At 47.4% G+C, this 22,213-nt stretch overlaps 2 protein-coding genes across 6 annotated transcripts in view; one reads left to right on the top strand and one right to left on the bottom strand.

Annotated features, from left to right (window-relative positions):
- Window positions 1-13,403, top strand: part of Adcy7 (adenylate cyclase 7) — a 40,771-nt gene extending 27,368 nt beyond the window's left edge. For 3 of the 4 annotated variants that reach the window (XM_027405525.2, XM_027405528.2, XM_027405529.2), the window contains 16 exons: window positions 865-1,056; window positions 1,322-1,356; window positions 1,859-1,939; window positions 2,095-2,167; window positions 3,167-3,264; window positions 4,768-4,852; window positions 5,073-5,198; window positions 5,908-6,006; window positions 6,638-6,813; window positions 7,613-7,781; window positions 8,010-8,165; window positions 8,638-8,784; window positions 9,480-9,584; window positions 9,767-9,881; window positions 10,823-10,947; window positions 11,100-13,403. In XM_027405525.2, the coding sequence (XP_027261326.1) occupies window positions 865-1,056; window positions 1,322-1,356; window positions 1,859-1,939; window positions 2,095-2,167; window positions 3,167-3,264; window positions 4,768-4,852; window positions 5,073-5,198; window positions 5,908-6,006; window positions 6,638-6,813; window positions 7,613-7,781; window positions 8,010-8,165; window positions 8,638-8,784; window positions 9,480-9,584; window positions 9,767-9,881; window positions 10,823-10,947; window positions 11,100-11,246 (1,929 nt within the window). In that variant the 3' untranslated portion in view covers window positions 11,247-13,403. The remainder of the gene's footprint in view (window positions 1-864; window positions 1,057-1,321; window positions 1,357-1,858; window positions 1,940-2,094; window positions 2,168-3,166; window positions 3,265-4,767; window positions 4,853-5,072; window positions 5,199-5,907; window positions 6,007-6,637; window positions 6,814-7,612; window positions 7,782-8,009; window positions 8,166-8,637; window positions 8,785-9,479; window positions 9,585-9,766; window positions 9,882-10,822; window positions 10,948-11,099) is intronic. The other variant, XM_027405530.2, reaches the window with a different exon arrangement.
- Window positions 13,404-16,072: 2,669 nt separating this feature from the next.
- Brd7 (bromodomain containing 7) overlaps window positions 16,073-22,213 on the bottom strand; it is a 31,981-nt gene continuing 25,840 nt past the window's right edge. For both annotated transcript variants that reach the window (XM_027405532.2, XM_027405531.2), the window contains exons 13-17: window positions 20,440-20,496; window positions 17,849-17,960; window positions 17,456-17,599; window positions 16,642-16,785; window positions 16,073-16,305 (exon numbers count right to left, since the gene is read on the bottom strand). In XM_027405532.2, coding sequence (XP_027261333.1) covers window positions 16,250-16,305; window positions 16,642-16,785; window positions 17,456-17,599; window positions 17,849-17,960; window positions 20,440-20,496 — 513 coding nt within the window. In that variant the 3' untranslated portion in view covers window positions 16,073-16,249. The remainder of the gene's footprint in view (window positions 16,306-16,641; window positions 16,786-17,455; window positions 17,600-17,848; window positions 17,961-20,439; window positions 20,497-22,213) is intronic.

Consider the following 22,213-nt stretch of genomic DNA (forward strand, 5'->3'; position numbering starts at 1 on the left):
CCTCTGCTTGGATCCTAGGACCTTCTCCGGTAGAACTCCACATCCTGGTCCTAGACTGAGTAGATGGCAGGCAGTGAGGGTTAAAGAGGTTTAAGTGTCCAGTAAATTTGCCACTGTGCTTTGGCCAGGCTCTGGGGCTGTAGGTGGGCTGCTGCCTGTTGGTGTTGACAAATCTGAGGAGATGGGTTCTGGAGGGAGAATGAGGGGGACAAGAGCCTCAGCAGACACAGGTTGCCTGTGCTTGTGTCTGACAACCTTGGGGCTCTTTCTTTTCCTCCCTTGCTTGTAGCCTTGCCTGGCCATCCTGACTGGAGAAGGCCAAGGCATGTGCTGGGGGGGACTTGGGGCTCAGTGGTACTAAAGCAGGAGGCAGAGCTGGACCCTCAGGGCCTGGCTAAGACACTGAGGCCCCAGCATGATGCTGGACCAGCAAGTGTGTGGCAAATGGGCCTGGAGCTGAAGTTGAGGCTGGGTGTGGCACTCCTTCAGACTGTCCTGGAGTGAGCCCATGTCTTAGTGGCTGTGCTTATGGATTCAGGCCAGCACACATTTTTTTTTTCTCATTGCTCTCACCAGAAGGAGCATGTGTGAGCCACCTGTGGGTGGGCAGAACAAGGCTCCTGCTTACCCCTTTCTTGAGGGGGCTGAGCTTGAGCTGTGTGGACATCAGCCTCTTCCTGGTCTGGGGCAGGGATAACTGAGGGCTTCAGCCAGTCCCCAGGACAACCCATGCGTCAAGAAGAGGCTCAGAAACTTAACACTTTCCCCTTTACCAGACCAGCCAATGCTCTAGGCATGTTCACATGCATGCCAGAGGCAGTTGAGGGGGAACAAGTGGGACAGGTCATGTTTATGTATTTGCAGAGCCAGCAGCCGCCTCCACCCAGCCATCACCTCCCCAAGCCCAAGGGGGATGCAACCCTGAAGATTCGGGCTTCAGTGCGTGTAACGCGCTATCTCGAGTCCTGGGGGGCAGCACGGCCCTTCGCACACCTCAACCACCGGGAGAGTGTGAGCAGCAGCGAGACCCCCAGTCCCACTGGACAGAGGCCAAAAGTAGGTCCCCTCCCATCTGGTTGCTGGGTCAGGAGCCCTCTGAGAAGGGACAGGAAGCAAAAGGCTCTGTTCTGCCCTTTTCCTCTAGCTGTATTGTGGGTAGTTTCTGCCAAGCCTCCCTTCTGGATGGGAGGAGGTGTTTGGAGAACGCTCCAATGGGGCTTGGAATCTCCTGGTCCTTTTCCAGTCTAAGGAAAGAAAACCAGGCCCCTGGTGAATTAGGGTCAGTGTTCAGGGACTGGTCATCTCCTCTCACCCCTTTCAGGCCACTCCTCTGCGCCGACACCGTGCCATTGACAGGTAGGTGCACTGCTCTCTGGGCACTCTGCTCACTGGTGGCGCTGTGCCAATCTCCTCCTGCAGGCACCCCTGACCAGTCTCTGTCTGGGGCAGCCCCTCCAGGTCCAGCCCAAGCCTTCATGGGTTTGCCAGGGCTTGGGTTTGTCCTCTCCAGGTGTGGGACTCCCAGGTCCCAGGCTCTTTGAATGGCTGGGGGCGGGGTGCCCACTGCATGCTACCCTAGGTCTGGAACAGAGGGTTGCTATGTGTTGGTGGTGAAGGAAGGTGTTTCTCTGGTTTCTATGCTGGTCCTGCTCCTAGCCAAGGTGGCCTTGGTCTGGGGGTTAGGGATATGTCCTCTGCTTCTTGCTGGGCTGCTGGCCCTTTGCTTAACCCTGCCCCCCTTTCATGAATTTGGAGACCCCACTAGATACCAGTAATCCAACTGGTAAATCCAACATCCATAATCTAGCCTCCAGCTGAGTAGGCCCTTGGGGTGATGGAGTTGGGGCTCTAATTCTAGGAGTACATCCCCCAAGGGGCGCTTGGAGGATGACTGTGATGACGAGATGCTCTCGGCCATCGAGGGACTCAGCTCCACCAGGTGAGGCCTGTGATTTCCACCCAGCTCTTCCCTCCCATGGGAGGGCTGGTCCCCTCCTGCTGGATACTGAGCCCTGGCTGTGGCCTGTGGCTCCTTCCCTTGCCCTGGGGCTGCCTCTCCTGCTCTGTGGGCACATTGTGCTGCTGTTCCCCCAGGCCCTGCTGCTCCAAGTCCGATGACTTCCACACCTTTGGTCCCATCTTCCTGGAGAAGGGCTTTGAGCGTGAGGTGAGGGTGGGGCAGTTACCACTGAGCAACAGGTCTAGGCCTGGTGGGTGGGGCATGAACTGCTGGGCTCAGCAAATCACATAGGGTGGGGAGGCCCATGTGGCTCCTAACTGGCTGTTGGGGTGGACAGGGTTCTATGCAGTCTCATTTGTGGCTCTTTCTGTTTGCCTCACCCCTTTAACTGACACCACTCTAGAGATCTGTCCCGAGGTTTGAGGCAAGTGAGTGCTTCAGACTTCCAGGAGAAAGACACCCCAAATCCAGTCTCCTGGTTGCACACCTGTGGAACCTCTTGCCTGGCTGCTGTGACATACTTTTTGGGCTCTAGTGGCTCTATAGGTCGAGAGCAACTCATGGCTCCCTGCAGGTCTTGGGTCCATATTGGAATCGAATCTACCTTTCCCCCAAGCAGCCAGGCAGGTGCCAGGTCCAGTTTAGATAGGAACCTGCCACCCATGGTGCTGAAGCTGCTTGTCCTTAGCTTTAGGCTGTGGCCATCCAAGGAGGCTCCTGCTTTCATGGCATGGTGTCCAGTACTGAGAGGAGGAACCTTCTCCATGGGGATTCTGAGTAAAATTACTAGGAAGAGAGCGGAGGGGGTTTCCCTTGGCTATGGGTCACATGACCTGAGTCTTGGTTGCTCCTTTACCATGGGAGCATGATAATGTGGTGACAAAATGGTGCCATGTGGAGGGGTAGCCAGAGGGATCCCTACCTGTTTGTCCAGGGAACCAGGCCCAGATAATACTCCTTTGTAAGGGGTGAGGTCAGGAGCTCAAGCTTGTTTCCCTGAGAAATGAAAGCAAAAGCTTTGCTGGGTGGCAGGTATTGCCAGTGCAGAGAGGAACTGTATAATGTTGGCAGGTGAATGGCTGTATGTAGCACTACCTCCAACTCCAGGAGAGGTGCCCGCCATTTTATTTTAGTGTATGAACTTGGGGTAGACATTAAGGGACCTTGCTGGTAGCTGTCTCTCACAGTCATGTCACCCCTCCCCAGTATCGCCTGGTGCCTATCCCCCGGGCTCGCTACGACTTTGCCTGTGCCAGCCTTGTCTTCATCTGCATCCTGCTTGTCCACCTTCTTGTGATGCCCAGGTCAGCCTGTGGTGGGAGGGATGAGCAAGCCCACTGGGGTCCAGTTGGAGGGGTGGTGACTTTGGCAGGACTCAGCAGAAACTGGCAAGGTGCTCCATGGCTAGCTGGAAGGGACCAGTGACTTCAGCTCTGGATCCTCCATCACTGGAGCAGAGGATATAGCCTGGAGTTATTGGCCCCTTCTTGTGACAGAGTGTGAAACTGTCCCAGGCTCCCGTCTGCTGCCTTAGCCTCTGGAAACAGTGGGCACTGTCATTTCCCCCCTTTCAAGCAGAGAAAGTGAGACTTGTAAGGGTATAGTGGCATCCAGTCTGGATTCAAGAGTCCTGAAATTCCTACTTCAGGTTCTGGGGTCCTGCTGGTGTGGATAGGGACAAGGGGCCAGAGGGAACAAAGCTTAGCCACAGATAGTTTCCAGAAAGCAGTTAAAACAAAGCATGGCTGGTATTGTGGTTTTGGATGTACTTAGTAGACTACGCAGTGCTAGTGAGATGGCTCAGCAGGTAAAGGCAACTTCCAACAAGCCCAACAACTCGAGTTCAATCCCACCCACATAGTTAAAAGACAGAACTGACTCCAGAGTTATTCTCTAACCTCCACATGCATGTTGTGGCATGTAGGTGCCCACATTTACATGCACGCGCACACGCACACACTCACAGGCTAAATAGCAAGCAAGTATGGTGACCTAGTGATTCCACAACACTGAGTGGCAGAGATATGAGGAATATGAGGACTGCTGCAAGTTTGAGGCCAGACTGGTCTACATAGAAAGTTCCAGATCAATCAGAGCTGTAAGACCCTCTTTCAAAACCAAACTAAAGCCAGACACTGGTGGCACACACCTTTAATCCCAGTACTTTGGAGGCAGAAACAGGCAGATCTCTGACTTCCAGGCCAGCCTGGCCTACAGAGTGAGTTCCAGGATAGCCAGAGCTACATAGATAAACCCTGTCTTGAAAAACTAAAACAACAACAAGACCAAAAACAAACCAAATAAAAATTATATATGCATGCTTAAAATTTTTCTATTGTATTTATGCGTGTTTTACCTGTGTTTATGTATTTGTACCACATGTGTGCTTGGTGGCTGAAGCTATTAAAGGAGCGTGTCCAATCCTCTGGAACTGGAACTGAAGTTATAGGTGTTTGGAACCAACCATTTAGGTGTTGGGAATCAAACCTGGATCCTTTTGCAAGAGCAACAAGTGCTCCTAATCCCCAACCTCCAGAGCCATCTCTTCAGCCTCCTACACAGATGCTTTTGTGTTTTACATGCCAGACATGGTTCCAGAGTCTTATGATGTAACTCACTTCTTATAAACTTGGCCTCTAGGGGGACTTGACAACCTTGATATTTAAGATTGCTGTTTGTGGGACATTTGGAGTCACTTTTCAAGGTCTCTTTTGCTGGGTGCAGAATACCCACTGGGGAGGGACAGGCGACCATGAACTGGATTACTGGTGGAAGGGACCTGGAATCACGTTTCCCCTCCTTTTCAGGATGGCCACTCTGGGCGTGTCCTTTGGACTGGTGGCCTGCCTGCTGGGGCTGGTGCTGAGTTTCTGCTTTGCTACTGAGTTCTCAGTGAGTAGAGCCCTAAATCCAGTGCATTCCTCCATCCCTGTGGCCTCTCCCTCGCCAGTAGTCTTGCTCTGGGTGCTCCACCTTACCCCCAGGACTATTGGGTGCCTGAAGACTGCTTCCAAGTCCTCAGCCTCCCAGGCCGCTTAGTGCCATCCATCCTCCCGAGTAAAGCTGTCCTTCGTCCCAGCTGCTGTTTTGCATGACTTGTCCCTCTCCATAGAGGTGCTTTCCAGCCCGAGGTACACTCCAGGCCATCTCGGAGAGTGTGGAGACACAGCCCCTGCTCAGGCTATCCTTGGTTGTGCTGACTGTTGGTAGCCTACTGACTGTTGCCATCATCAACATGGTGAGTTATGGGGCTGGGACAGCAAGTCCTAGCAGGGCTGTGCCAGGATCTTCTGGGGAACCCAGATCCTAGAATCCTAGTCTCATTGCCCAAATAGTTCCATCTAGAGTGACCCCTCCATAGCTCTGCAGTGGTCTGTTCCCCCCTCCCCGCCCCCGCCAGTGCAGGCTTAGAGCTCTTCACCCCCTGAAGGGAGGGCTTGAGGCACCCAGAAATTCCACAGATATGTGCTGCCTGATCCTCCTTCCCAGGCTCTTTGGGACTTTTTTTTTTTTTTTGTCGGTAAGGGATAAGACTCGCCCTCTGGTCCCAGTCAAATGTGGGTTGCTGAGCAGTCTGTAGGAACTCAAACCCTGCCTTATGCTAGTTCCTTCCTTTAGAACAGAGGTCTCCTCCACACTGTCCCTGACACTGTGTCAGGGACACTGTGTAGGCTACAGCTTTGGGAGTGTACTGTTATGCTTCTTCCAGGAGCTTTCTCTCATGCCCGCCCTGGCTGTAGTTGTCTCAACACTTCTATTCTCTGTCTCTCCCTACTCCGGGGTCCTCCACACCTGGTGGTTGCTGTGGACACAGCCACTTCTGGGCTCAGCTGAGAGCCTAGCACCCAGCCTCAGGGCACCTTTGGTGCCCACAGTTGTCTTGGGTCACTCACCTTGGGCCTGTCAGTTCTTCATCCCTTGACCTACGGCAACCTGTCTCCCCTTAGCCACTGATGCTTAGCCCAGGCCCAGAGTGGCCAGGAGGCAATGAGACAAGCTCGCTGGCTGCAAGGAATAGAGTTGGAATCCCGTGTGAGCTCCTCCTGGTGAGTATGCTCATCCTGACTTCCACACCACCCAGCCCCTGCCAGTCTTCTCATGCTGCTGGGCCACTCTGGCCAGAGTGCAGCTCACGGTTCAAAGATCTGAATCTGGGGCCTTGGAGAGAAAGAATGAGTCCAGTGTCTCCCAACATAAGTGGAGAAGGCCAGGTCCAGGCAACCAAACTTGTTCCCAATGCCAGGGAAACAGGACACTGGGGCTTAGCTGCTTGTTCTAAGCCCTGGGGTGGGCAAGCCTGCAGATCAGCATCAGTTGCACTCGAGGGTGTCTTTGGGTCACTTGCCCTGTACAGTAAGATTCTCTACACTCAGAGAGGTTAATCGAGGCTTTAAAGGAATGACGGGCTGGGCCAGGGCAGCTGACATAAGCCAAGGTGTGCCTGGAGAGGCCCAAGTCAAGAATAGGAGCCATGAGAAGTGGTTAGACTAGGGCTGACCCTCATACCAGTGCCATGCAGTTTCCCTGCTGATCTCTGATGGAAAGGGAAGCGGTGGGATGGCGCAGACACCTGGCATTGGAGCCTCAGCAGGAAGGAGCTGGCAGTAGATTGGTACTGCTAGCTTGCTCTGGGCATGCCTCCTGATAACTGACACAGGACATTGTCCCCACCCGCAGTACTACACCTGCAGCTGCATCCTGGGCTTCATCTCGTGCTCCGTTTTCCTGCGGATGAGCCTGGAACTGAAGGCCCTGCTGCTGACAGTGGCCTTGGTGGCTTACCTGCTGCTCTTCAACCTCTCCCCCTGCTGGCATGTTCCAGGCAACAGCACTGAAACCAACAGTACACACAGGTGGGGTCCTGCCTGCTGGTGTCTCTGGAGCCCACTACTGCAAGCTTGTTTGTTTTGACCTAGCGCCTGGCCAGAACATGGTGCGTTGTCCATGGTCCCACTGAACCAGACACTGTGGATAAATGGGTTTCTGCTTTAGGAGAGGCAGTGGCTGGTCCAGGCTCCAGGTCTCCAGCAGTGAGAGCTGGGTATGTGGCTTACTGATAGGTTCTTGCGGAGGTCCTAACAATCAGGTCCCCCCCCCCCCCCCCCGCCCCGAGGCAACGTTTCTCTGTAGCTTTGGAGGCTGTCCTGGAACTAGCTCTTGTAGACCAGGCTGGTTTGGAACTCACTGAGATCCACCTGCGTCTGCCTCCTGAGTGCTGGGATTAAAAGCGTGTGCCACCACCGCTCAGCCAGGCTCCTCCTCTTTCTGAGCCTGTCAAGGGGTGAGAAGGGAGCCTCGAGCCAGCTAAGTCTGCCCTGTGGCCTGGGTCACCAATGTCAGCTGTGCAGATGCCTGTTGCCTCCTGGGCAGTCGCGAGCTCCTGTGTGTAGAGAAGGGTTCTGCAGCCTTCAGGGCTTTGGGCCGAGGGAAGGACTTGGATGTCTTGCAGCCCACCTTGAGGACCTAGAAAAAAAAAAAAAACTGTTTGCCTTGCTCTGGCCAGGTCCTTATGCCAATCTACAGCCATTGTTGCAGCTCCTCAGTCAGCAAACAGGCCTTTTGGAGTGACCCTGCAGCCCCTTTACTGAGGCTGCCCCCTCAGTCCCCCCTGCTTCCCTGTACAGCTGCAAATGTTTACTCCCTACTCCTTAGGACACAAACACTCCTGCCTGCTGGACAAAGCACACCCAGCCACACCCTTGCTCTGGGGGCTCAGGTGACTGCCTCCTCCCCTGGCAGATGTTTAGAGAAAGATCTGAAGACCATGATCAACTTCTACCTGGTCCTGTTCTATGCCACCCTCATCTTGCTGTCTAGACAGGTGTGTAGGCTCCTTGCCCAGTCTCTGCTGAGCCAACAGTCAGTGCTGAGGGCTGGGGCCTAAGATACTGACATGGCAGAGGCCTGTCTTGGAGGTGCTGGTCTTGGTCTGCACAGGGCTGGGCAGGGTGGGCAGCACTGCAGGTAGGCTGGTCCAGCACCCTATGTCCCAGCCCTGGGTGGTGTGTCGCAGGTGTGACAGCTAGGACACTGGCTCCCTGGTTTGCAGATTGACTACTATTGCCGCTTGGATTGTCTGTGGAAGAAGAAGTTCAAGAAAGAGCATGAGGAGTTTGAAACAATGGAGAATGTGAACCGCCTCCTCCTGGAAAATGTTCTGCCAGCGCATGTGGCTGCCCACTTCATTGGCGACAAGGCGGCTGAGGTGTGTGAAGGCGGGGTACTCTAGGAGTCTGTGGGCACAGCTGCCCAGTGCTGGCAAAGCCTGGGCTCCTCAGCATTACCCCCAGAGCATGCTAGATGGAAAGGCAGGCTTGCAGTCAAGTCAGAGGTCTATGTCCACCAGAGGGTGTGGGCCAGATACCTCCCTGGCCTTCACTTCTACCCTGGAAAACAGATCATCATGAGGTTCAAACATGCTGAGGTCTCTATCATCCGGGTGTTCTGTATTGGTAAGATTTCTGTACTTCCATGAGAGGCATGTGGCAGGGCCTTTCTGACACAGGAAACGGGCCCCATGACAACTCAGTATAAAACCACCTCTTGACTGGACCCCTTCTGCTTTAGCTGTATTCAAACTGTCACAGCTCACACAGCTGGCCAGCCTGGACTCTCACTCCCCACCAGCACCTGAATCCAGGGTTAGTGGTCTTAGGGTTCTGTTTCTCCTGATGCAGGACTGGTACCATCAGTCTTATGACTGTGTCTGTGTCATGTTTGCCTCGGTTCCGGACTTCAAAGTGTTCTACACTGAGTGCGATGTCAACAAAGAAGGGTTGGAGTGCCTTCGCCTGCTGAATGAGATCATTGCTGATTTTGACGAGGTAAGGCCTGGCCAGTCTACATAGGGGTAAACAGCCTGTCACCTGTGTGGTGGCAAGGGCAGGGTGGAGGCTCAATGGTAGAATGCAAGCTTAACTATGTGTAAAGCTCTGGCTTAATCCTTAGTCCTGGAAGAGAAAACAGCAGTTAAACAAAACATTTTTTTTTTTGTTTTGTTTTTTGAAACAGGGTTTCTCTGTGGCTTTGGAGGCTGTCCTGGAACTAGCTCTTGTAGACCAGGCTGGTCTCTAACTCACAGAGATCCATCCACCTACCTCTGCCTCCTGAGTGCTGGGATTAAAGGCATGCGCCACCAATGCCTGGCATTTTTATTTTTTTAAATCAAGTAAGCAAACTTTCATTAAATCCGTACTGGACAAGTGCCAACAGGTAGATATAGGTCCTTCCAGAACAACTTTGACACAGGCTAAGCCCATGCTGTCAACAATTCAGGAACTCAGCTTGGGCTGGTTTGTGGGAGACACTGACCCACCTCTAAGTAAATGATGCTGGGTAGGTTGCTCTTAAAAGGATCAGCATGCAGAGAAGGGAAGGGATGAGAAGATAGAGGATGGGAGCTGTGTCCTCACCTGCAGTCATGAGCTCAGATGGACAAGGCCATGCATGCGATGTGTCTGTGGATCCCCTCTTCCTTTTCTCAGCACCAAGGCTATAGTGGCTTCTTTTTGTTTTGCAGCTGCTGCTGAAGCCCAAGTTCAGTGGTGTGGAGAAGATTAAGACCATTGGCAGCACCTATATGGCTGCAGCAGGGCTCAGCATCCCCTCAGGACACGAGAACCAGGTACCCCCGGCCTGTGTGAAAATCAATACTACAGGCTATCCCTAGTCCTATCACCTTACTAAAGGTTGTGTGTCAGGGGGCACAGCCTGGAGATCCCTAGCGGGGAACAGAAACTATTTCCATGGGATGTGTGTCCCTCAGTCAAGGCTGCATAGAGTGGGTATGCAATCCATGTCCTGCAGGATCTGGAGCGGCAGCATGCGCACATTGGTGTCTTGGTGGAGTTCAGCATGGCCCTGATGAGCAAGCTGGATGGCATCAACAGGCACTCCTTCAACTCTTTCCGCCTCCGAGTTGGTGAGGCTCACAAATGGGAGGCTCAGCCTTGTGCACATCCTCTTGGTTGGAGGGTGTCCTGGGCCCTTTGCTATGAGGTTTCAGCAGACTCTCTGGTGTTACCATTAATACTGACCTCTTTTGCATATGGTCATGTAACCTTTGTGGGGGAAATGTGTATTTGTGTGTGGTTTGGGAGATGACTATCTTATTTCTTGACTGTCTCCCTGGAATCTGGGGTTAGCAAATGAGTTTAGGCTGGCTGGCCAGCCAGTGAGCCCAAGAGATCTGCCTGTGTCCATGTCCCCAATACTAGGATTACAGGTGTCATCACACTTCTTACATGGGGTGCTGGGGATCCAACTCAGGTCCCCAATGTTTGTGTGACAAACTGAGCTCTCTCTCCAACCCCTTTTATTAGTAAATTTAAAATTGCATTTATTTAGTGTGACATACCACAGTGCATGTATGGAGGTCAGAGAACAACTTACAAGAGTCGTTTCTCTTTTCACCATGCAGGTTCTGGGAATTTAACTCAGATCACCAGACTTGGTGGCACCATTATTTAATAAACCATCTTGTCAGCCAGCCACCAACCCTACCTTTGAAATTTTTAATAATATACAACTCTATAAATGCAGGACCAAAAATCATGGCTACAAATAAATGATCTTGCAATACAGAGACTAAAACTGATTAAACCAAACCAGTCATAGTCAGCTTTACGGGAAGGCACTTACAGCCTATTTATTTTTGTTTAAAAAGATAAATTAGCATATACTAGGGAAGAGCTAATGAATCCAGGAGTATGGACAAGAGACAGCAGGAACCTTTCACACCTCAGAGGCACAACCTGCAGAAGAGAACAGATCCAAGGGAACTTGCACCCCCATTGCCCTGTTACTCACCTCTGTAGGCTCCCCCAGTGTTATTATATACCGCTAACTGTAAACCATCTTAAGGCATAAACCATGGGCCTGTGATTGCTGGAGTGATTGGAGCACGAAAGCCTCAGTATGACATCTGGGGAAACACAGTCAATGTTGCCAGCCGAATGGAGAGCACTGGAGAGCTTGGGAAAATCCAGGTAAAAGTCCACTGGGAAGCATTGACTAGGGGAAAAGACATGCCCTGAGGAGATATCCTGCTCTAGGACCTGGCCCTTCTATCACTTGTCCATGTGGCTCTAGCCATCACTGTTAGGAGTAGACAGCAGAACACTGTTCTTTTTCATTTCAGGTTACAGAAGAGACGTGCACCATCCTCCAGGGACTAGGATATTCTTGTGAGTGCCGAGGGCTGATCAACGTCAAAGGCAAAGGCGAGCTGCGGACTTACTTTGTGTGTACAGACACTGCCAAGTTTCAAGGACTGGGGCTGAACTGAGGTGTCTGGTAGTCAGTCTCCTTCCCTGAGGGAGCCAAGAATGCAGCCCCATGCCAGCTACAGATGGCCGTGTGGCTGCTTTGGACTTGCACTACAGGATGGCTTTGACGCGTACATCAGATTCTGTTTGAAGCAGCTACTAAGTTGTCCACAGGACCTCCATGTTTCAGCCTGTGCAGTTCCTTGTTAGCTAGATCACTGGTCTACTACGGGCTATGTGTGTTCTCAGAGTGTTGGGAAAGAGACCTTAGTGCGCAACCAAGACTGACACCCACCCTGGTGGTCAGTGAATAGCAATACACAGGGGCGACAGACCCTCTCCTGGTTCCAGGAGGCTCAGCCAGGTTGTCTAGCATGGGTTGAAGCCTCCCTCTTCCTATCAGTACCTGCCATGGGATGCTAATCTCTCATGCAGGTGGTGTTTTGGCAAATGGAGTTGAAAACAGTGGGCATATTGACAGGTAGTCTGAAACAGCAGAGAAAAATTTCTAATTAACAGGTCACTTTTTACCATCTCTGGCTTATGTTTGAAATGGGAGTTTTATCTTACTACCGACTCTTAGATGCTAGACAAAGATCTTTCCAGTGTATTTTCCCTTCTTAACCACTGTCTGCATCTAAATAGGACTGCTGTCCATAGTTAGGATTAGCTTGACTGCAGGGACACAGTTCTAAGGGATGGGGTTCACAGCAAGAGGCAAGGAGTAGCAAAGCCTTGGGTCTCCATCAAGCATTTTGACCTAAGTCTTTTGGGACAAGGTTCAGGAAGCTCAGTCTAGATGTGAGGTGTAATGCTTCAGTTTTTCTGTCTGCACTTTATTTATTTTTTTGGAGACAGGATCAGCCTAGGTTGGCCTCAAACTTTCAACTCTCTTGCTTCAGTTTCCTGAGTGCTTCGAATACAGATGTGCACTACCATGGCCAGCTTTTTTTGATTCCGTGGGAAAGCCTGTGTAGAGAGGGCTTGGATAATCTGTGTACCTCCTGACCTTTCTCCAGTCTTCTGAGCTGAGTGCAGAGCTACAAGGACCATCCATCTATCTGGCAGGAACATGTGTTGAGGTCCCTGACCTGTAAAATTGAGCCCCTTGACAAATGCCAAGCTGTTTTCCCTCAAATGAGTCAAGGCAAAAGCTAGCTTTGTGTGATGGGGCCTTAGTGCTTTAGCTCCAGACCACTCTAAGTGAGAGATGACCAAACATCCCACTCCTTTTTGGAAGTGACTTCACTACATCGCGGTATTCTTAGAAGTCACCAGGGACCCTCCTAAGGTACAGAAAACCATGCATACAGGAGTCTGCAAATGATGTATGTGCTGCAGCAGGGTGCCTGACCAGCCAGGCTAACCTGGGACTTCAGTCCAAGGATAAGTGGTCAGGGATGCAGAGGGGAGGGACAGGACCTCTCTGCCAGCACTGTATTCTGTGGAGCTTATCAGCTCAGGGAAGAGGGGCTGACTCCAGTCTGCACAAAGGACTCCAGCAGTGGTCAGGGCTTCCCAGCAGGCTCCCTTGGGGCTGTTCGTATAGAGCAGGGATACACACTCCTACTCTCCCAACATCCCAGTTATTTTTCCCTCCAGCAACAGAAATCCTAGCCTAAGTTTAAAAATAATTGGCTAAAGCTCACACATTGTTCTCTATTTTCAACCGAAGCACTGTGTTAGGAGCATTTTTAAGTTATTGTTCAGGTCGTAAAAGTGTAACTGACAAAAAAAATATCACTTGGGACTTATGCACATACTTGTTTTTGAATTTCCAAGTAATTTCTTCACAAGTGTCTTGTTTTATCATAGGAACTTTAAAAAAAACCCAAAGCCTTCTGTGGGTCAAGGATTCACTTCAGTATCCACTAAGGTGGCCCTCACTGACTACAGAAAGTAATACCCTAGGTCTTCCGACTTAACTTAGGGACACTTCCTGACAAAAGATGATTATTACTGTGTACTTCATGGAGAACAGGCCAATGCTTGGAGCAGGTGAAACAAACAACTATGGTTTGTTCTGTATGTTTAATATTTGTATCTCCATAACATCTGTCTCAAGTGTTGTTTCATTTTCATAAATTGGTGCCTGGCTCCTTTTTATATGTCCAATCAATAATTAAAAAACCTGAATGTCCTAAAGTGTTTTGAATTAAAGTATTTTTGGGTCTTCAGGAACTGGCTTGTGGCAAGTAGATCTACTGGTGAATTATGGGTTATTGCCTAAAAATGTAAGAGGCAAGGTTTCATATAGCTCAGGCTGTCCTCAAACCTTCAACTCCTAACCTTACTGTGTCTACTCCTAGAGTGCTAGGATTATAGACATGTACCACTACAGCCAGATTCTTTCTTTTTGTGTGCATATGCATCTGTGGAGATCAGAAGACAACCTTGGTATCAGTCTTCACCTTCTACCTTGAAGACAGGTTTTCTCTCTTCTGCCAGCTTCATGCTAGCGGCTATGAGCGTCCAGGGGTCCTTGGTCCCTGCCTTTCATCATCTTATGGGAGTGCAGACTATAAACATGTACACCATTGCATCCAGCTCTTTACTTGGCTTCTGAGAATGCAAGCTCAGGCTGTCAAGCTTGTACAAGCCCTTTACTCATCGAGCTGCCCTCTACTTGCAGCTCTTTGTGGCTAATTTATGTGGTTCTGGGTATCAGACTTCAGGCCTCACAAGCACTCTACCAACAGAGCTATACCCTTCAAGTCCCTAAACTCTAATATAGAGACTAAAACCAGAAATCTAAAAAGACTTGATAGAAGCACACTTGAATTGACTTATTTTATTAGCATAATGTTCTAACAAAAGTCACACTATAATTTCTTTTTTTTTTTTTTTTTGAGAGAAGAGTTTCTCTGTGTTGCCCTGGCTGTCCTGGAACTCTGTAGACCAGGCTAGCCTTGAACTCATTGAAGTCTGCCTACCTCTCTCTGTCTTCCGAGTGCTGAGATTAAAGGCATGAGTCCACCATGCATGGCTCCTATAATTTCTTGAGAATCAACTTTCCTTTACTGTCCTTGTTCTGGCTTAATAATGATTTCTCTCTCTCTCTTTTTTTTTTTTTTTTAAACTGCAAGTCACAGTAAAGTAAATTCAACAGAAATCCACTTGCACTTTCCATTTTCTTTTCCTTTTTTTTTTTTTTTTTGGTTTTTCAAAACAGGGTTTCTCTGGCACTGGCTCTGTAGACAAGGCTGGACTTGAGCTAACAGAGAACCGCCTGCCTCTGCCTCCCTAGTGCTGGGATTAAAGGCGTGCACCACCAACGACCAGCATGATTTCTATTTTTAAAAATTATTTATTATTTATTTTTGTTTGCATGCATGTTTGTGTGAGGGTGTTAGGTCCCCTGGAACTGGAGTTACAAACAGACGCCATGTGGATGCTGGGAATTGAACCCAGGTCCTCTGGAAGAGCATCCTGTGCTCTTAACTGCTGAGCCATCTCTCCAGGCGGTCCATTCCCCCACTTTTTGAGGTAGGTTCTCATTATGTAGCTCAGTGGGACTCAAATTGATGGCAATCCTCGTCTTAGCCTCCCAAGTACTGGGATTATAAGTGTGAGCTACCATACCCAGCTTGCTTTTCAAACAGGTTGATCCAGATTGAAAAAAAAAAACATCATTCATCTCAGCCCAGTGACCTGTGATAGAAGGGGACATATCTGATGGTCTCCTACTTAATCTGCTTGGCCACTTGACCTCTGTATTTCTGATAAAGGGAAATGATTCAGGGACACAGATGAAACAGGTATCCTTGGAGAAACTGAGCAGAGACAAGCTCTCCTTTAAGCTCTAGGCTCTAATGTGTCTGAAGATGATTTGGTTCATCTTTTTTTGTGTATCCTTTTGCGATAGCTCCAAATAACCACAAAAACAAAACAAAACAAAAAAAACCCACTAGACATGTTTTATTACCAGGAATCTCCTAGACCCCCTTTTCCTTTTTGTATGTTGGGGGCAGATGCAGCACCTAATAAACACAAATGAGGATACCATTCCCATCAGGTACACAGATGGCAGAACTATACCAGGAAACCTTAACATTATCTTGAGTGTGTTCACTTTCATGGTGTGATGCTAGAAAATCTCACTTGACAGAGCTATGTTTAAAAAGCTGGGTCCTGGGCCAGTGAGAAAGTTCAGTGAGTAAAAAGGCATTTTCTTTTCTGTTTCCTCTTCTTCTTCCTCTTTATTTATTTATTTATTTATTTATTTTGGTATTTGGAAACAGGGTTTCTCTGTATGGCTTTGGAGGCTGTCCTGGAACTTGCTCTGTAGACCATGCTGGCTTCAAACTCACAGAAATTCACCTGCCTCCGCCTCCCAAGTGCTGAGATTAAAGGCATGTGCCAATAACACCCGGCTTAAAAAGGCATTTTCTAACAAGTCTGGTGACCTAAGTTTAATCCATGGTATCCACAATTGAAGCAGAAAATCAACTCCCAAAAGTTGTCCTCTGACCTCTACACAAGTACCATGGCATGCATGCATGTGCCCATGTGTACACAAGCACATCCAACAATAACAACAATGGTAGTGACAACAACAACAAGAAAGCTGGGTTCTGTCAGTAACAGCACTAGCGGTAGTCTGCAAGGCCACCAGGATGGCCTGCTCACAAGACTACTTTTTTCAGAGTGTCATTCAGATGAGCTCTGGTAAGGCAGATCTTATAACTGCCTGCTTGTAATGTGAAAAATGGGGCATTGATTTATTTTGAGGACCCACTCCTTTGAAAGATGACCATGAAAAAGGCTAGTGTGTGTTCCAGGTGTCTATCCTCAGACCCAACTCAGACCAAGTCAAGGGGCAATTCAGCTGACACGGTAACAAGCCTCACAGTCCCAGGTTCAGCTTTATTTCCTAATACAAGTCCAATCTCTGGAACATTGAAAGGAACTGTTCCAAAGCTTAATTAGAACACAATTTACAAATAGTTAATATCTTCTGAAAAGCACCTCCAGGTTCAGAATGAAAAAATATGTACATAGTGTAATCAATACCAGACCAGCTTCAGCTTCTGTCAGGCCCACACTCGACAGCACAAGCCTCCTTAGGTTCTTCACACTCTGAAGAAGAAGACAGCACTCAGCATTTTGTCCCACTGGGTTATAAATAGAAGCTAGTGTTCAGTAGTCACTTCTTGCCAGTCCTCTATGCCACATTCACAGCTAAGGAGAAGCCTGGCTGAAGTCATTGCTGCATCAAATCTATTAATTCTTTAAACAAGATGGAAAGAAAACTAAAAGATGCCACGATAAAACCCATTACTTTGTATGCTAATCTCAAAAATTACATGAAACAATATCAAACCAGATGAGGGTTCTTAAGTCATCTTAAGGGAAAAAGGGCTGACTTTCCTTTTACTCATAAGAATCTCCCACCCACAGAAATAGGGCACCTACCTTCTGTCAAATCTACAAAGCTGTTTCCCATGATGGGGGAAGGAACAGAAATCCCCATTGCTTTCCGGACTCCATGTATGCTCACAACATCACCTGGAGTCACTTGCTGTGTGAGTTCTTTAAGGTTATTGGTCACTTGTTCAGCTAGAAAAAATGGGGAGAAAAAGCTCAAGGTACCAAAGTGGTTCCTTTAGACAGCCCCCCCCCCCCAGCCCTGGCCGTCCTGGAACTTGCTCTGTAGACCAAGCTGGCCTCAAATTAACAGAGATCCTCGTGCTGCTGCCTCCTGAATGCTGGGATTAAAGGCATGCACTGCCACCACCACCTGGCCCTTTAGACATTTTAAAAAGAGTCTTGCTAGGTAGCCCTTGCTGGCCTTGGGTTCATAGAAATTCTCCTGCCTCAGCCCCTAAAGGGGCTGCATACTAAAAGTCAATGTGAGTTCTCCTCTTCAGTTACTGTCCATCTTATTGTTTGAGACAGTGTCTCTCATTGAACCTAAAGAACACTGACTTGGCTAGATTCCCAGTGAGCTCCAGGGATCTGCCATTTTCACCCTCTCACTAAGGTTGGAGATGCACGCCACTGCACTTTCACAGGCTGGGAATCTGAATTCAGGCCCTCTTGTTTTCGTGGCAAACACTTTGCCAACCGAGCCATCTACCTAACCCCTGGTAAGCCCCTAAAGAATTGTAAATGTATAAATGGAGAAATACTACACTCATGTAGTTATTTTCCAGTACTGCCACTTGCTGGAAGCCTTCCTTTCATGCACCCAGCCCTGCTCTACTTCCCATCAATGGGACAAACATACCAAGGTACATTTCTCTGTAAGAAGGACCCAAGAGACAGATCATATTGGGAGGAGGCCTGGTGCTCAGCCTCTCATTCTGTGCCTCCTGGAGTTCCCTGAGCAATCTTGTAGTCTCATCAAGCTTCCTCTGGAACACTTCAGCTTCTGTGTGGTAAGAAGACAACACTGAAGAAAACAAACACAGCCTGTGTTTGATCTATGGTCCCAGGCTCTGCTATGGTGGGTGAGCTTCTATTCCAATTGAGACCAACAGCATAGCTATTTACTAGTTTCTAAACCAAGTTGGCCAAGATTTTCCTGAAGTAAGCATTAGGTTAATTAGTGGTGACATGGCAACAAGTCTAACTGCCTGTGCTGGACAGTTTCCAGCAACCTGTGATCCCAGACACCCACCTTCAGAGTCAAAGACTTCAGCCGGAGCACCAAAGTTTGTCACTGCTTGCAGTGCTGTGAGCCTGTCCTGACTGCTAGACTCCAAACGCCCTGTTGGCTCTACTTGTGCAATCTGCTTCAACAGGAAAAAAAAAAAAAAAATTAATTATTTGAGTTTGCTAAACCATGACAGTGCCAAGGAAAAATCAGTATGATGGCTTGTGCTTACAAGCAAAGTTATTCCACCTAGTCACCTTACAGTCATAATTCTGATTATGTCTTCCAAGAACTCTTAAAAATGTTGTTCTCAAATCCTGGCCAAAAAAGCATTCATAAATCCACACTTCTCTGTAATGACATGACAGTTTATGCAATCTACATCATTTGATTCAGGTCAACATTCTGACAACAAAGTACTAAGTGCCTGTCACTGTCTAAACTATTAAGTGCTTTTGGTGACTATGGCAATGCCTGTTTCAAAGGTCAGTGTTTCAGCCCAGCTATTCCACACTTGTCACTTGCATTTCTATAGATCTATGTATAGCTTTTGCAGCTCCCTGGGTCTTCCTCAAGCCCCAAACCTAGGTCATTAGTATTGCACGAGAGAACAAAGTCTTAAGAGTAGATTTGTAGTTTTGGAATCTTAAGACTCAGAATTTCCACAACTTCACCACAACTTTTAAAGAATGCATCAATTCAATTAACAAGAACCAAAAATTCATGGTTCCATTTTAATTGGGAGCTGAGTGCAGTGAACCTGACTACCTGGCTGCTCACATATGGGTTGAAGAGTGTGCAATGCAGAAAAGTATATAACAGTGATTCACCATTTCAGCCGGACCCATACAACTCTACTCAACCATTTTTTTTTTTTTAATCTGACTTCCTTTCTTATTCGTTCATTAAACTTAAGATTTCATTGGATCCTCTTTCCCTGGGTCCTATCTACTTTATCTGTACCTCACACCACAATTTTTCCTTCCTCCGGTTAAAGCTTGGCTTGAGTCTGTCCAATCTTAAAACACCCCTATATAGCTCAGTGTCCTCAAGTTGTGTAACCTACTGAGGTCTATCCTTTGCCTCTATTATTTTACTGAGGTGCTCTGATCAAGGTTATGAATGACACGTGCAAGGGTTCCTCACTGGACTTATCAGCTTCCAATCTTGCTGAATCTACTTCATTTCTGCTAACCATCCTTTCATGGGATCCATACATTATTCATTTTTGGACTTCTCCAAAGTTCTATCCTTCAACCTTTTCCATTATTGCTCTGAAGAGTCTCACTTGTATTGTTGGAATAAAATTCATTTTGAGTCACATCTGTCAGATTCACACCATAGCCCAGACTTTGGACTTCCAGGCCCATACTTGGAACAATGTCCCAAACACACCTGTCAAAACAAACTCTCTGGGCCTTTTTTCTCCAAGGTCCTTTTCCCTACACATCCTACATGAGCTAATAATCACCTATCTCACCCACCAGATCTTGTCAATTTTTTATTATGTCTCTGTTTTGTATAGCCAAGAAATCTTTTGGTATATTTCCCAAGTTCAGATTCTTTTCCTTTATGTTGACAGGCTAAGTTACTTTTTGCTTAAGACAAGTCCCACAAGTCGTTTTAAAAAACAAAACAAAACAAACAAAAAACCATGGTCTTCTACATAGCCCTGTGCCCTCAAACTCACAATGTAGACCAGGCTGGCCTTGGTTACAAAGTGATCCTCTTGCCTTTGCCTCCTGAGTGCTGGTATTAAGGTGTACATTACTATGCCCAGCAAGTCCCATAGCTTTTTAATAGTCCATCTTTATAATTTATCATAGTAGCCCACCTCTTATGTTCTAGGAGCAAATCTCAGCATTTTAGCACTGCACAGGGAACTCATCATTGGGTTCCCACCCACAGTCTCACTACCCGTCTTCCTCTTCTTGGGAACCCTAAGTCACCTGCCTTCTGAGATCACTGAGCATGTGTCCTGTATGCTGGGAGAATGAATGCCTCTTCATCTCCCAACCCTGTTCTTGCTCTTGAGAGCAATGTGTCCCCCAACCTTGAGGGTGCATGCTGGGCAGCTACACTGTAGTAATGGCTTTGGGCTCCCATCTTTAAATGCTTGTCTATGACATGAGCTACTTCTTTTTCTTCTTTTTTTAAAGATTTATTTATTATGTGTACAGTGTTCAGCACCAAATCTCATTACAGATGGTTGTGAGCCACCATGTGGTTGCTGGGAATTGAACTCAGGACCTTTGGAAGAGCAGGCAGTGCTCTTAACCTCTGAGCCATCTCTCCAGCCTGAGCTGCTACTTTTACTCCTGATGATATCCAATTTACACATTTTCATTAAAAGTAATTATTTTGTGTGTATGGGGGGGGTTACACATGCCATGGCACAGTGGGGGGGAACAGACGGACCATGCCATGGCACATAATAGTGTTCTGGAAGTCAGAAGAGAACTTTCGTGGAGTTATTTCTCTTCTTCTACCTCTATATAGATTCCAAGGTTTGAACTCTATCTGTAGGCTTGTGTGACAAGCATCTTTACCTGCTAAGCCCCTAACCATTTAGGTCTCTTAACTTATTCTCCATTTAAGGAATAAAATGTAAGCACCTCTGCTTCTCTTGCTGTGTCCAGTGCTCTGGTCTGGCCTTCATCTTCAGGTGATAACTGTATGGATAAAGGAAAAACTTTGATGTAAGCAGTAAATGCAAATATCAAGGTAAATAGAAAACTTTTGGTAAAAGAAAAGTATGCAGATTATAAGAATATACATATATGTATTTTAAATGATTTATTTTACTTTTATGTGCATTGGTGTTTTGCCTGCATATATGTCAGTGTGAGGTGTTGAATCACTTGGAGCTGGAGTTACAGACAGTTGTAAGCTGCCATGGGTGCTGGGAGTTGAATCTGGGTCCTCTGGAAGAGTAGACAATGCTCTTAACCATTGAGCCATCTCTCCAGCCCCAAGAATGTATTTTTTAAACTAAAATTAATTAATATAATTATTAGCATTCTGAATCTTTTTGAGTTGCTAGTGATGCTAAGATCCATGCCTGATTATACATAGCCAAGTGTGATAGTACATGCCTGTAAACTAGCAATTGGAGACTCAGGTAGAAGAGTCATGAATCTGAGGCTAGGTTGGGCTGCACAGATCCTGCCTCAAAAAAAAAAAAAAAAATTTTTTTTCTAGAACACTGCTATATATTTAAGAATATATTTGGTAAATAGTATATAAATGCCTAAATATATAGTCTTTGATAAGGAGAGATAGGAAGAAACTTTAGAGACTAATAGGCATTAAAGATCCAATATTCTGACAGTAGAGGCTTATTATATAACATACAAATGCCATAGAATGTAGATTATCCCCCATGATTGTACGCACATTAGTGTAATTCACACATTAAAAAAAAAAGAAACACAACTAGCTGGGTGTGGTGGCCTTTAACCCCAGCACTCAGGAGGCAGAGGCAAAGGCAGAGGCAGAGGCAGGCAGATCTCTGTGAGTTTGAGGCCAGCTTGGTCTACAGAAAGAGTTCCAGGACAGTGAGGCTATTACACAAAGAAATCCAGTCTCCGAAAAAACAAACAAAAAATATCATGGACACCAATAAAAGTGCTATCTTTTTTTGAAGGTTTATACTCTGATTAAGCTCATTTCCAATTTCTAAAAATTGTAAGCCATATATCCTTTATATGTGTAACCCTTGTTTTACATTGTAAGAAAAATTCTGTGAAAAGAAACTGCTGGATCAAAGGGCAGAAAGACCATATTTCAAATATATTACTATAGCCACTCAATCAAAGCAATCTGATTTAAGGTAACTACTATTTCTAATTAGCTGAGGGGAAGGAGTAAGTACATTTATTTTTGAACAGCTGGAAAGTATCTTTTAGGTTCAGTCACTGAATTTGAGGCACTGACTCTACTTGCTAAGTCACCCAAGGAACCAGCACCACCTGAGCAGCTGCAGTCAGGGGATAAGGCAATGGGGTCTTAGCCACCACTGAGAGTTATCACTTCCAGGGCTAAGAGTACTTGTTCTTGCAGAGGGCATGGGTCTGCTGGCCAGCACCCATGAGGCAGCACCCAAAAATCTGAGACTCCAGATTTACCACTCCAGTTCCAGGAGATCTGACTTCATACATGTGGTGCATACACATGTAGGCAGGAAAACTGTCATATACATAAAAATAAATTTAAACATTAAAAAACATGATGCCTTCCAAAACTCCTTTAATTTGGTGACCAGAACATTTTAGACACCAATAGGAATGTTTCCTGGTTCTAGTCTCTGAGTCAGGACTTAATGATTCCAGGTTATAAACTGTTTTGAACTGAACTGTATAGAGAGTTCACAAGAAGAATCAGTGTGTG

The sequence above is a fragment of the Cricetulus griseus genome, chromosome 3, assembly GCF_003668045.3.
Source record: "Cricetulus griseus strain 17A/GY chromosome 3, alternate assembly CriGri-PICRH-1.0, whole genome shotgun sequence".
Lineage (NCBI taxonomy): Eukaryota > Metazoa > Chordata > Mammalia > Rodentia > Cricetidae > Cricetulus > Cricetulus griseus.